General features: G+C 42.6%; 2 protein-coding genes across 2 annotated transcripts; both read right to left on the reverse strand.

The window, feature by feature from the left end:
- Positions 1-3525: 3525 nt before the first annotated feature.
- On the reverse strand, positions 3526-4274 carry LOC133891464 (multifunctional methyltransferase subunit TRM112 homolog A-like). The gene has a single exon (XM_062332179.1). It carries the CDS (start codon positions 4166-4168, stop codon positions 3773-3775), a length of 396 nt encoding a protein of 131 aa, XP_062188163.1. The 5' UTR covers positions 4169-4274; the 3' UTR covers positions 3526-3772.
- A 320-nt stretch (positions 4275-4594) lies between these two features.
- LOC133891463 (calmodulin-binding transcription activator 3-like) lies at positions 4595-12544 on the reverse strand. Its single transcript, XM_062332178.1, has 13 exons — positions 12234-12544; positions 11690-11809; positions 10791-10906; positions 9773-9861; positions 9592-9634; positions 8959-9136; positions 8721-8840; positions 8313-8644; positions 7449-7787; positions 6603-7291; positions 5943-6522; positions 5022-5345; positions 4595-4875 (listed from the first exon to the last, which is right to left on the reverse strand). Exons 1-13 carry the CDS (start codon positions 12274-12276, stop codon positions 4759-4761), a joined length of 3090 nt encoding a protein of 1029 aa, XP_062188162.1. The 5' UTR covers positions 12277-12544; the 3' UTR covers positions 4595-4758.
- Positions 12545-14732: the final 2188 nt, after the last annotated feature.

Consider the following 14732-nt stretch of genomic DNA (forward strand, 5'->3'; position numbering starts at 1 on the left):
CGAAACTTAAAGCCATGGTTTTATAGGTCGGTGTTCTCAATTAAAATTATTGGTTATACCGGTGTGTTTCCTTGAATTGATTCGTTTTTAATGTCAATGTTCTCAAGTTCGTAGCTATTTCTATTTTTTCTATTTTTATTTTATTTAAAAAATATAAAAATAAAAATGGTGTAAGGTTTGCACGACAATTACCTTCCGTTTTCGTCCCTAAAACCAGTCTAGCACGATAATGGTGTAGCATCGGTACATGGGTATACACACGCACCACCAATTAGAGCTGAGACTTTGGGCTAGCCCAAGCCCGGCACGGCCCAGTCCAGCCTAAGCCTGATCCGGCACGAGCACTGATGGGCCGGCTGACCCGGCCCGATTTATGGACCGGGTCGGGCCTTGATATGGGGCCCAATGGGCGGTCCAGCCCGGTACAAAAAATGGGTCGGGCTTGGGCCGATCCAGTATGAAAAAAGCCCGAGGCACGGTGGCCCAGTTCGTCATATACAATCTGTAAGCTGAGTTGTGATATGGTGATGTCAAATAAAAGAAAGAAAATTGGCTCTGTTCGGTCACATCTCTTAGGCCATTTTTCTGCATGTAAGAAGAAAATGGTCATGGACTCATGATGTACTGAACATTGAGGCAAATGAGAATATGCAAGGTTCAGTACCATGGATTTGAATTAGAGGCTGTAAGTTAAGAAGCTAAACAGTTTATGATTATACATATCCCTGCAGGATCAAGAACTATGGTGATTTACAACACGAGCACAGGAATCCAGTGCGGTGGAGTGTGATGGTGCTGGGCCCGTGCCAGCCCGGCCCGACGAGGTCCATCGTGCATCTGAGCCTAGCTGAAGGTGGCTTAAGTCAGCCTAATCCGAACAATTTCTCGGACCATCCTAGCACGGCCCGAAAGACCCGAGGCCCGAACCCAAATCCCACCTCTACCACCAATGCATGCAGCACTACTGTACCTCAAACACTCACGACCGCCTGCAAATTCCAAAGCGTTGGTATTCACCACTCATTGTTGCATCAATCTTGGACCTGTAGAGCACTGTTTGGGTGTCATGGCAGAGAAGAAAATCGGCCAGATGAATGATGATCTCATGGGACAAAAATAACTATTTTTGCTGGCCTGTGGCACCAAATGCCTCATAAAACTCTGATTTTGGTGGGTTTTTTTAATCCAATGTGTTAAGTATCAGCATATAATGAAGGGGGAGGCTCACGGGATACCACTCAAAAAACCGAAATTCGAGAAATAAATAACAATCTTTTGTAGTAGTATTTTTCACTGGAGGCAGTATTAGCGTAGCTAGCTATTTTTTATTTCAATTATTTTTTATTGGATGGAGTATTAGCGTAGCTAGCTATTTTCCATTTCAATTATATACGTTCGTTTAGAAAAATTACAGTTCTGGACTCTTCTAGCTCGTTGGATAGGTGATAGGTTTAAAAATAAAAAATATGACGTAGATAATGTTATCATTTAGCTCTTTAAAATATTCAACTCGAATAATTACTTGTCCAATAAGAAACAAAAAACAAATTTTAGGTTATCTTTCTTTCGTTTTTCATTGTACATGCCATATTTTTATCTAAATTTTTTTTGGACAATTGGATGATAACATTATCTACATCATAAAAAAATTAGAGTTTTTGATAACTATTTCGATAGTGTTTTAAATATTAAGAGTATTAAAATATAATAATTTAATCCGACGATCCACGTGACTGGATATTTTAGTAATTATACAATATTGAAATTACCTACCATGCCACCGAGGGTTACGACAGTAATTTGCACAATCGATGTCGATCGAAAACAGGCCGACCCAAATGACACCACCATCAGCACACCGCCGCCACCCATGCCTCTCCCGCTCCCACTGGCCGTCCATGTTGCCTCCCACTCCCGCCCGCCCCTCCTCTCACGCCACGCCGTCGCGCTCCCGCGCCCGCCCACCCCTCCATCCATGCCGCTTCCGCACCCGCCCAACCCTCCCGGGGTGGCCCCATTCCTCACCACCTCCGCCGCTCCTGGTGTCGTCTTCCCCTGCGGATCGAGATGCTGTCATCATGACTCGAGCCGCCATCGCCGTAACCCTAGTCACCGTAAAAGGATGTGCCGACCTCAACTAACTCCCCGTCAAATGGATGGGCTTCTCACCGTTCGGGCATGTCTATAAATTGAACCTATAAATTTGCACAATATAACTTCAATGCCATTTCTTTTTTTCTAAAAATACTCTTATACTACCTATACTTCTCACATATACTACTCATACTAGCTCTAAATAATATATAGTATTATAACCAATTTGGACTATCTAATTAAAAAATGATGGACCACGTTCCTTCCAGACTACCGTAAATTTTTTCCAAAAAGCCAGGGCTGTTCACAAACCGCGTCCTTGTCCTGCGTATGGGCGAGAAGTAATGGAGATCACCAGCATCATTAAGCCAAGAAGCACTCGCATCATATAGCACTAATGGTCGCATCGACCTGTACGGCGCAGCATGGCATCAAGATGCTCAAATGCTTCCCCTTTCATCAATGTTATGAACTGAAAGTAGTGTTTGGTTCAGTTTTTTTACGTAATCAGATCCCGCTGCAAAGCGATTTGGATACTTTCTGTTTGGTTTGGGTTCTCTGTAAATAGATGCTTTGTAATTGGATCCCACCACTGTACAAATCCCATCACACCCGATGTTGAGGGGAATGTGATCCCGTCCCTTTCTGCGAGGCAAGAACTCAATGTTGCTCCATCATCAAGACATCCGAGGCTTACGTACCAATGCTGAGACCTCTTAGATCATGACGCCGACGCGGATCCCTCCTAGCCGCTGCCGTGTTCCACACCGAATTATTTACCTCCCAGATCAGGCCACCGATGGAGATCCCTCCAAGCTAACGCGGCGACACCAAATTTGGTGGCCTGGCGCGGGAGCAGGAGCAGGAGCAGGAGCGTGGCGTTGGTGAACAGGTTGTACTTACACAACAGGCTCCCGCACTCACGATGCGTAACGACGAGCCAAACCGTCAGGCTCGGAGTCGTAGTACCGCGCGGCCGCCGCCGAGGAAGGGGAATCGGGGAGGCTGACGAGGGCACAGTGGGTGGACCCAGGGTAAGAGGGGATGGGGAGGGCCAGCCAAGGTCTACGAGCTGCTGCTTGGGCGGAGGGAGCTGCTGCTTGGCGGCTACCAATGACTAGTACAATGTCTGCACTAATACCAAGCACACTTCTATGAACTGATCTTCTCAAGCAACACTGATAGCACAGCTGCACGTTTAGCATCAAGTATTCAAGTTAAGCAAAAAAACAAGTTACTATCAGTTAACAAGCCAATTCCAGAATCCTAAAACAAGACAATTCACTTAAACAACCTGAGCATGTGCTTCTAACACAATTACCTGCCGAAGTCCCAATTTCCTCGGGTGAACTATAACCTAGACCTGAAAAAAAGCCAATTGCAGCCGTCAAAATCCCTACCAGACAAAATTATTCCTAGCACCAATCACCATTTCCATACCCCAAAGAGCCCACAATTTCAAGAAATTACAGGGCAGCAGATCCCTTGTCCAGTTCACAACAAAGCACGAGGCATATCAAATTTACCGACACAAATGCGCAATTTCGAGCAGAACTTCACATGTATCTATCAAATTTATAGCGTCACGATCCACATTCCATACTTCATAGACACAATCCGATTAGTTCACGAACCCTGGAACCCTATGCGACGACCGGGGCGGGACTCACACACCATATCAGACCTCGTCCTCGTGGAGCATCATGTTGGGGATGCCCTTGTCGATGGGAAAGCAGCGGCTGCTCTCGGGGCATACGAGAGTACCCTCCTGGACGTGGATCTCGAGGAGCGCGTGGTGGATGCGGCGGATGGCGCTACCCTCGACGTCGGCCGCGCCCTCGGCGAAGATCTCCTCCTCGGGGGGCTGCTCCTCGGGGAGGAGATCGGGGAGGCCGAGCGCGCGGGTGGCGGAGACGAGTGCTCGCCAGTCGATCTTGGGGAGGAGGCCGCGGATGAAGTCGGCGTTGAGCTCCACCTCCTTGGTGCACCACTTGGCCGCCTCCAGCGTCAGCGGGTAGACGGTCGTCACGCCCCGGACCTTCGATGCCAACATGTTGTGCGTCAGGAGCCTCATCTCTCGCCCGGGCTCGAGCTGCGGCTGCTCTCTCTCTCCAGCTGCGTGCTGCGGCGGCGGCGGCGGAATAAAACCCTAGCGGAGTGGAACGGGGAGGGGGGAAGGGAGAATTCGGGAGAGGGGTTTTGGGCTGGTAGCTTTGAGATTCGTGCTCCCGGTCGAAGATCACGTGACTTGTGCACGCCCACGGAAGGCGGAGGGGTTGGAATACGTTAATCGACTATGAAAGCGTAAGCTGAACGTTAGCAGGGTACGAGCTGACACGTAGCTTGATGAGATGTTTTACTACTATGGCAGCTTATACGAAGCACGATTGGGTATCACATGCTGGCATGCATACGAAGCGTGATGTACGTGAACACGCATCAGCATCCATAGAACTCTATAGCAAACACATACAGGCATTCGGAGCAACATGCGCGAGGGTAAGACTATTAAGTCTCATGGTATTAGCTATATCATATGGAGTCAAATGCTGAGAAGTGAACCTCCATTACAAGGGTCTGTTTTTACTGGAGCTCTAGCAACAAGAATTTACATCTAGTCTGGTAACGAAGAGGTCACGGCCTAACTGAATTAGTAGCTCAATGTCACCAAATAGTGGACAAAGGTGTGTCGCCATCGTCCCGGCATAGGTCCTCCAGTTCAGCCATGAAATCGCCTCCATCCGCGCCAGTTGGATCGCTAAGCATCCTATCCTGCACCGCCTGTTCAAAATCAACAAAATACACAACGTCAGGTTGATCACTATTCATCAAGCTCTTAACAGAGATTGCCACAACATTGCGGGATAGAAAAGATGGCGCTTAAGCAAAAGAAAATCAATTGACTTGTTAGAGAAAAGGATTCGGACCTGGGACTCCTGCAGTTCGGTAACACAGTTTTGCAGCCTACGGTATTGGTCCCTTGCTTCCGGATACTGAGTCATGGAATGCACACGAGCAAGTGCTCTTTGTAGCCTGCCTTCAGCCTGTTTCCTGCCGTCCTTCAAGAAATCATATTCGTCCTCAACCTTTGCAGGTTGGATCTGCGATGGACCTTCGAGTTGTTTCTCAGGTTGGAAACCTCGCAGGCCCCTTCTCTTTCTCCTCCACCTCAGTATGACTTTCTCCACGATGCCTACAGACCAGACTATCTTCCTATAGCTTTTCCTTACTTGATGTCCACGTACATGGGCCTAGTAAACAATAGAGGTACAGTTTTGTAAGATATATAACATGAACTTAAGGGATGGAATTCTTATAGTTGTACATGACAGCCTAATTCAGATGTGATAACTCCATCAACAAGTAAATGTAGCGTTTGCAACTGAAAAGTCACGACCATCACAAGAGTTGACCTCGTCCAAAAGGGGATGTGTGCCTCAAATTACTACTACAGTACCACCACACACTTGACTTGAGCGAACTTTTTATCTGATCCAGAACTATATTGATAGTGGCTGAACAAACTCGCTTCAGCATTGAAGAACTTGGAATGATTAGAAATTCACAATGACAAAAACTATCCAATTAGAGTAGAGCACTAGTTTGATGCAATGACTGAAATATGACGAGCAACATCAAACAGTTCCTCAAACTGTTCAGCACTGATTAATCCATAGTACAAAGGGAGCGCAATTTCATCAAATCACTTTATAGTTGGTTTGTAGCTTGGTAAACTTTGGATATTAACTACGTAAAAAACAATAAGCAGGAGTATTAACTGTCATGCGGTTATATAAGATTTCAGCAAACAAACAAAAAAGGATTAGTAGAGTAGCACATAGAAATACCTGTATCTTTACAATTTTCTGTCGGATAATCATGAACTCCTTCCTTCCTTTCCATCCTCTAAACTTGTTTTGGATACGAACTGCAGCAGAATGCACAGGCATATCACTCTGTCCAGGTTTCGCATTTTTAAGAGAAACAAGCGAAAGCGTGTGTTCATCAGATAATCCACAGTCATCATCTCCATATTCAATTACTTTCTTTCTGTGGAAAGATTCCATCCTAAAAGCTTGAAATATTCTGGCTGCAGCTTGAGTTGATTTACGAACCGCACCAAGTGAATCTTTTAATGACTCTGCCTGAGAATCCACACAAGCAAGCCGAGCAGAACTTGATTCTACAAGATCTTCAGCTGCTGCTAATCCACATATTTCTTCTGCATTGCCACCATGTGATTCTTTTAGTGTAAGTGCTGAAAGGTGACTTGTCAAAGCAGACTCTGCAAGAAAACCGGCAATGCCTTTGTGTCCGTTTTCTGATGCTAAATCAGCAGGTGTTCTTCCAGATGGGAATTGTGGTGTTGGATCAGTCAAAGCACCAGATGCAGCTCCATTTGCTATCAGGGCACCAACTGCCAGCTCCCTAAAATTATAGAGAAACTGTAAGGTCACCATAAAAGAGTAACTTCAAAGCACTCATAGGTAAAATTATTTTAGTAATACCTTCCACAAGATGCAGCCCAGTGAAGCGCAGTCCATCCACGAATATCCCTGAAGTTAACATTTACGCCTGCAGCAACTATTGGTCTTATAGCCCAATCATAGCCAAGTGCAGCTACTAAATGAATCACGCCTTGTCCTTCTTTGCCTAGAACATTCGGACCTTTTCCATCATCACGTATCTTATGGATGAGCCAATAATACAGCTTTTCTTTCACCAGTTTCTCAAGATTTTGATCCCGTACAGTGGAAAATTCTTTCTCATCAGTTGGCAATGCCAGGTTGGACAATTTATCATCAAGCATTAAGGAATTAATAGTGTCGATCAACTCAGGCTTACTTCCACTACTCAAAACATACTTCTCATATTCATCTGATCCCAAGGAAAGTAACTTCTCAAGACGGATATGTAAATGCATTTCATTTATGCCAGCAGTATGCAGATCATCTGAAGTCTCCATATACTGGGCCTCAGAATCACGGAACTCAAATTCTCGCACTTCACTACAAGCTAATCTATTTGAACATGTCACATAAAACGGAACTCGTCCAGAATGATGCACTGGCGTATAGCAGCGCAAGGATCCATCTACTAAAACTTCAGCAGGTACTTCAACATCCCCGAACATACATGACCACCTGCAATTTTCCGCATCATCTTTGTTTGACAAGAATGTACCAGTAATTAAGACCTGCATAGTGTACGAAGCAAAAGAAAAATGAGTAATGTTAATAACTAGAATTTACAAGAACAGAACACAAAACATGCTAGCAAGTTACGGGCGCCTTATATTGGGCCTACAGGCAGAACAAGAGACAGAGGAGAGTACAAAAGAGGATGGTGCAAACCTTAGTCTTCAAGCCATTAAATGCCCAGCTTGGAGATACATCAATAATGCTGAAGAGCTGGTCTTGAGAAAGTGAAGGGCTGACTACATATGCATCTAACTGCTCGTTGATAGGTATACTAGAGTCATCAGCAACATTCACAGTTTCAGTACTACTCCAGAAAGCATCAGAACTGGATTTGATATCCAAATCAACAACCTCTGCAAGTTCGTTGCTCATCCACCTTGAGAAGCTGTCGAATTTCTTCAAACCATCTGGCTCAATCTTAAAGAGATCTAATGATGACTGCTTCAAAAGTGGATATCTCATACTTCGATCGGTATAACTATCATTCTCTGCCTGAAAATTGAGGGTAACATATCAGGCCATTGAAGTAGGTAAAGTTTTCATGCACTAGGCATCATAGATCAGATACTACTGTAAACTACAAAGCACAGATATTAAACTATTCAAATAGACAACTTCTTAAAGCTAGGAACGAGACATAAGTGCTCCATTGCAATTAGTACTTGACTTGACATACATTAGTCAGCAATGAATATAGAAAAGGTGAAGCACCAAGTTTTTTAGAAGAAAAAAAGAAGAGTGGAACACAGTACTACTAAATATTCCTCCTGGGTCATGCCTATGCGCCAATGATATTGTAGGTGCTCAAGATTTCAAAACTACATTCACAGAAAGTTCCCAAAAAAGTATACTGCTATGATGTTGCAGAGCATGAAGGACCTTACACCTCTGCAAGTGGTCTGGAGAACTAACTGTGGCAGAAAGGATAATGGGTGTAGCGAAGCCGCCCAACAGCCGCACAGAAACTAGGATATTGCGAGACATCAATGAAACTGACACAAGAAAATAGCAAATCACCTGAGAGGACGATATGCCTGCAGCACTCAGCACATCAGCTTCCTTTTGAGTGAGGTTGTTGGTGTAGAGTGCCTCAGACATAAATGTTTGCAAGTGCGAACTATCATCCAGATTGTTGGACTCCACGGTGGCAAAAGAAGAATAGAGTGTTGGCTCCATGAAGCTACCTGGATATTCTGGAAAGGGTTCACCAAACCGCGCTGAATTGGGTGGAGTTTTGGGACCGCCAGTTAACCCTACTCCAGTTTCGTTGAATGCACTAGCTATGTCATTGTGAGTGACAAAATGATTGTTTAAGTTAGCTGTGGTAAGCCGCATTTCACCAAGATAACCTGCAATAGTAAATGAACACGAGTTAGAAGCCGACATTTGTCGAAAATCTTGGAAAGTAAGAGTAAAAAAGCTTGCCTGGATTATTTACAGAAGCACTTGGAGCTGAAGCACCCAATAAGTTATCCATCATGATCCCATCCACAGGCTGCTGCATCTCAGTGAAAGGGTGGTATCTGGAGCTCGCTCGACAATTATCTGTTGCACCGAATTTTGCTTTAGAAACACTGAAAGAATTTACATTCTTGAATATATGCATCAGTTAATATATACTTAGTGCAGATGATGCAGAACGAAGATAGAGAAACAGCAAGACCTGTTTCAGCATCTTCATATTCCGAAATCTGTCCACTAATTGGGCTTTCAGCATCCATAGATTGGGAGGCTACCTGGCTCTGACTAGTGAAAGAGTTTGAACATGCAGGACTATCAGCATTAGATAATCCTGTAATCTCTTCAGCTTCTTTAGCACGACTGAAACTTTGTTTGCCACCCTGAAAATTTGTTTTTACTGGGCTATCAGATACAGAAATAAAATCTTCTTAAATTAAAAACTTGGATCAAAAGCAAAAGCTGGATTGAGAATTATTCTTGCCCCCTGACAGAATCATTTCACTCCCAAATAAAACATGGTCTCTTAGTTATCAAGTGACTGGGAATGGGAATGCAACAGCAATGAATTTTTAGTTAGCAAATACCCATACTCTAGACAATTATAGTCACAGTTTGTGGTAGCCTTTCGTTCTTTTCCTTCATTCCTTTGTTCTCTACTTCTCTTCCTTTTTCATCAGGAGAGGGGTCATGGGCCTATTACAGATGGATAAGTAGGTGTGCATTCCAAAAAAGTTGGTGCTGATGATGAACGAATGTGAGTTTTTCAGCTGACATAACCGAAACTTACAAAGAAAATGAAGAAATATAAGTTCCTCATGTTTGAAAGTAAACATACCGTGACTTCAAGGTAGTGAACAAGAACAATATTCATGAAACCCCTGAAAAGCAGGATAATAATCATATCAAGGTACGTTTTTATTATGGCATCATCTAACTATCAGCCTACTATCTAAACAGGCTTCAGAAGTTATTCACATAATATTATTTTAAAGTATTACACTATATTTAGCACTTACTCTTCTAGCAGCCAATAGGTCCGTCTTTGGAAGTTCTCATTATCCTGCCCATGGGCATAATAACAATGAAGTACATCAACACTGCCAACCTAAAAGAACAAGCTTTCAGCTAGAGTACTCCGGTAATACAACCACAATCAATATCAACAGATAGCTAGAAGAAAATTGTTGCAGCTCATTTGACAGCACCATGCAATCTTTTTCATCAGTGGAAAGCTAAAGAACTACATAAATTGCTTACTGGAAGCATGACAGAAGTGTCAGTGACCCCATGAATGTGTCTCAGCGTCAACTTGATTATAAGTGAATGAGATAAAAATCTTAACCACTTGATCCAGTCACAGAAGGATGTCATCAAGGAAAACATGCCTTAGAAGTTAGAACATTTGAACTAGTTTTTGACCACTGATATTTTGATAATATCAAGTTCGGCCTCATGAAAATAATCAAGTGGATTTTCATTTACTTCTACAAAAACGTAGCAAAGATAAGAGACTAGTATATAAAAACAGTCCATGTCCAGAAAATAATGATATCATGTGTGTTACGGGCGAGAGTTAAGTATTAGATAAATTAGGAAGGAAATAAATTAGAGTTCAGATGATATAAGTTAGGAAATAAATTAGTTTAGATTGGAAAGAGTTGGATTCAGTCAAGATATTAGGGAGGAAATAAATTAGAGTTGGATTCGGTTTAATAGTTAGTTGGATTAGGATTGGGCTCTGTTAGTTAGCCGGCTATACATAGTTGGCAATAGTTGTGTATTAGGAATCAAACAAGAAGAATTAATCTAGTCTCATCTAATATTCCAAGTCTCTCATCTATAGTCTAATCTCTTAGCCCTAGCAGCTGACGTCGCCCGGCTATCCTCCCGGCGGATCTTTACCCCGTTATGATCAAGGATCATAACAATGTGAGTCGGAGTGTTCCATGAACCACAACAATTGCCGTTGCATGTCTAATATTTCTTTGAATTTAAATTAGAAAAGGAAGCACTGTACATAGAATTTGTACTAACTTTCAGCTTCTCATGAGCTTCTTTCACTGTCTTTCCATCCTTTTTCTTTCTCCAGTTGTGCCCATCCTTTCTGAAGTATCTTAATATTTTCCGATCAAACAGAAACAGCGAACCACCTGAGAGTATTTCATGCAACAGAGCAATCAAAGTGTTAGTATATCACCAGTCAGCTCTTTACAATAATACACAGGGCAATAAGGTATACTGTAGCACCTATTCTCACCAGGTGTGATTCAAACAAGTACAGGTTCTAAGCAAACAGGGAAATGTGGGAACAGAAATCAGGAATAATGATCAAGACCCACCACAACCCCCCAAAAAACTGAAAGTTCATTCCAAAGTACAAGCACATAAAAACAGAAACGCGTTCACCAACTACAACCTGGTCCTATTAGTAGGTAATAATGTCTGACCACATTAAAAATGATTGGTGCCAATGAACTAATGGTCCCTTGTTCCAAAAGTTCAAAAAGCCAACTACCATGGCTGATGACTTAGAACATTATCAAACATATCGTCCAAAAACATAAAAAAAAAATTCAGAATACATCCATTATGCCACTTCCATGCTATATGCCGCCTGAGCACAAGTCTGCTGTCTACGGCATCCGGCAGAACGAAATGAAAAAATAGTAACGCTGCAGTGCTGATGTGTACCCAGAAAAATAGTGCAAGTAAGAATGTATCTTCCTACAGCATAAAATTCTCAGAATGCATCCATTGTGCCACTTCCTACAACATAAAAAATTCTCAGAATGCTTCCATTATGCCACTTCCATGCTATATGCCACTTAAGCACAAGTCTGCTGCCTCCAGCAAAACAAAAAAGGGATAACTAGCTAACACAGCATGATGACGTGTTCAAGGAAAAACATAGTTCATCTAAGAAGAAGCCATACTTGGAGGTCTGTCTGGTGGCTCGGGCGCAATGGAGAACTTCTTGTAGTTTGACAATATTTGGCAGATTTCGGTGGGCCGCAGCCATCGGTTCTGAGCTTCCAGCAGTATCTGAGGAATATCTGCAGATTTAAGGCAACATTAGTCTACCATTAACCGACAATAGCAGCAATCACCTGTACTACACTTTCCACACTAGCATATGTCCTAGCTTTCCTGTATGCTTGCCCATTTTTCTTTCATTTTGACAAACTCGACTCCCTAAGACCTCCTATGTGAGCCTCTCTAAAGCAGTAAAATGAATTCTAACTCCAGAGAAGAAAAAAGGATATCCAATAGCTCTAACCCTGAGAAGCTGTTCTAAGCATAACACGAAGCCCTAGTACCTCCCAAAACGCAGCCCACAAAACCCTAAAAATCAACACAAGGCAGCAGCTCAGCACTAAACAAACAGTCAAAATCCCTAAATTTCGTGGTAAAAATCTCCACGGAAGCGTACGGATCGGCCCAACCGTGGCGGAAGCCGAGAGGCGAACACGCGCGTACCTGGGGGCTGGTTGGACATCGAGTGATTGTGAATCTCCGCCATGCGACGATCCAACCACGGCCGCCTCGCCCGCCCCGGATCGCTGGTTTTGCGAGGCTAAGATTGCAAGGCTCTCGAGGGGGTTTGGGGATTTTTGTCTGCGCGGCGAGGCGCTTCACGGGATTTGAGGGCACGGCGCCGTCGGATTGGAATATTTGCTGCGACGGCGGGGAGTGTGACGACTGACGAGCAGGAAGAGGAGGAAAAAGGTAGCGGCAGAAGGGAGGGAATAGCAGGAAATGACTAGATTGCCCCTGCCCGGACGATGGTTTGGGTCGGTGGCGTTTGGATACGTAAGGGAGTGTTTGGTTGGGCTGCTTCCGTCGGTCTGCATCTGTTCAGCCGTATAAGATATAGTAATCGAGTATTTGAATGTTTGGATGAGCTTATAACGCTTGTATTTGCTTGTGTAACTCGTGCGTGTAGGATGAAGGAGACGTGGGAATTGGTCGTAAGTGAGATATAGGTCCGGTGGATGTAGTCGGTTGTGTGCTGGTTCACTCGTCAGCGACAGCGAGCTTTCTCATTCAGTCTCAGATTCAGTCTACCAAACACAAATTTAAATTCAACCTGCATCCGCTTATCTAACCAACCAAACACTTTTCTTTTCTAAAATACAGCTTTCCCTTATCCAAGATATACAATATAGCTATACGAGACATCATACAGGCAACCAAATACCCCCTAAGAGTATGTACATCCGTTATCATTTTTATTAGACGCTAAGGTTAGTTAGTTAGTTTCATCTCTTTTTTAGCTATTTGTGTTGTATCTCTTAGCACTTTGCTAAAATGATTTAAAATATTTAACTTTGTTATAAAATAAAGTTTAGCACCAGTAGCTAATCTTAGTATTGATGTCATGCATTCTAGCCTTAGCACCAGTAGTAACTCATTTCTCTTTTCCTTAGCTTCTCCTTAGTACTAATGAATGTACATGCTCTAATGGGTATGGAAAATGGAAAGAGGTTGGATGTACAGAGGTAGGTATGGTTTAGGGTTATGAAATTTTTTATATTCCTTTATTTAGTATGGTTGGATTTGAGTTTGGGATATAACATTTTATATGATTATAATGTCATTTTCTAAATCAAGAAAGCCACATGTATATGGATGATAATTTTGTAATTTCTCAATTCTTACTTCGGTACTCCACCCTAACTCACTATTTTTATTGGGAATGAAATGCTAGAAAATGAGACCCTGGTATCCTATTCACGAAACCACTATATCTAAACATTGGATTAGATCTAACCCACCACTCATTACCCATTCCCAGCCTCTATATCCCTATATCCAAATGTCACCTTAGTGTTTGGACAAGTGGTTTACAAGAAATTCAGGACATCCGTAAGAAAACAGGAACCTGCAGGGGATTCTCGCATAAGTGCTTTGCATGAATAATAAAAGATTAGATCAAATTCGTTCCTATTGTCAAAATAAAATAGTTTAGTTCAACTTAAAAAATATTATTTCGCAACTAGTTTGAAGAAGTTGACTCTATCTTCAGATCCTCACCGACCTAAACAAGCCTGAAAAGATATGAGACTCGCTTTAACCTTACATGGTCACTTGCATTTCGGTGTTAGCAACACAAACCTCAATTAGTCAAACTATCCAAATTAAAGAAAATATTAGATAAGTGACATATATGTTACCTCAATTTAGCGATACGACTAGTTACATGTATGTATATTATATATATATATATATATATATATATATATATTAAAGAAAATAAACAATGGACTTAAATGTCAATAATAAATTATGCTTGTATACTATTGTGCAGTTGAAAGTGGAGCTTTATTTGTTTCTAGCCGCAAAAGAACCGGTTTTGATACGGTGGGTAAGGTGGTAAATTGTGAACTGTGAAGCCCGTCGAGACTGCCGGTGAGGACGGGAGAAAGCGACGTAGCTCCCAATACAAATTGACCATCCTGCCCTCCTAAATTAAGGACCACTAATCGGGACTTTAGCAGGAGAAAGCCTTTCGATGTTTGCAGAGCCGAATGGCTATACGCACGACTGCAGTGTACAACTGATGGCGTGATAGTTTGCTGGCTTTCTGCCCTATCATACTGATCTTGTGATGCCTAGTCGTACGCTATAGTTATATATACTGCAGTAGTACTTATAGCATTATTCTTTTCAGAGTGCTTCACAAAATCGCGCTTGCATCTATGCTTCCTTCCGGTATTTTGAATTTTAATATGCATTGGTTTAGAATTTCTATGCACATTTTCATTGACAGGATGTCTACGGGACCAACTTGCCATCAAGTTGTTCAATGTGGGTATTGACTAACTACTATGGTTCTGACGGGTTCGCACTGGTTCATGTCTACGTTGACCGTATATACAGCTAGGCGGAATCATATTTATTAAAAAAATAGTATTTGATTATTTGTATCTATCTAGACAGACTGAACTGAATTTTTATTTGGTTGTTTGAATCTGA

Source organism: Phragmites australis, chromosome 14 (genome assembly GCF_958298935.1).
Source record: "Phragmites australis chromosome 14, lpPhrAust1.1, whole genome shotgun sequence".
NCBI lineage: Eukaryota > Viridiplantae > Streptophyta > Magnoliopsida > Poales > Poaceae > Phragmites > Phragmites australis.

Bases quoted from the DNA above. Each gene is read 5' to 3' on its own strand.
- LOC133891464 (XM_062332179.1), bottom strand. From the start codon at position 4,168: ATGAGGCTCCTGACGCACAACATGTTGGCATCGAAGGTCCGGGGCGTG.
- LOC133891463 (XM_062332178.1), bottom strand. From the start codon at position 12,276: ATGGCGGAGATTCACAATCACTCGATGTCCAACCAGCCCCCAG. The intron at 9,862-10,790 runs GTTAGTACAAAT...TTGTTCTTTTAG, and splicing joins AAGCTCATGAGAAGCTGAAA to GTTGGCAGTGTTGATGTACT. The intron at 9,635-9,772 runs GTAAGTGCTAAA...CCTGCTTTTCAG, and splicing joins ACCTATTGGCTGCTAGAAGA to GGGTTTCATGAATATTGTTC.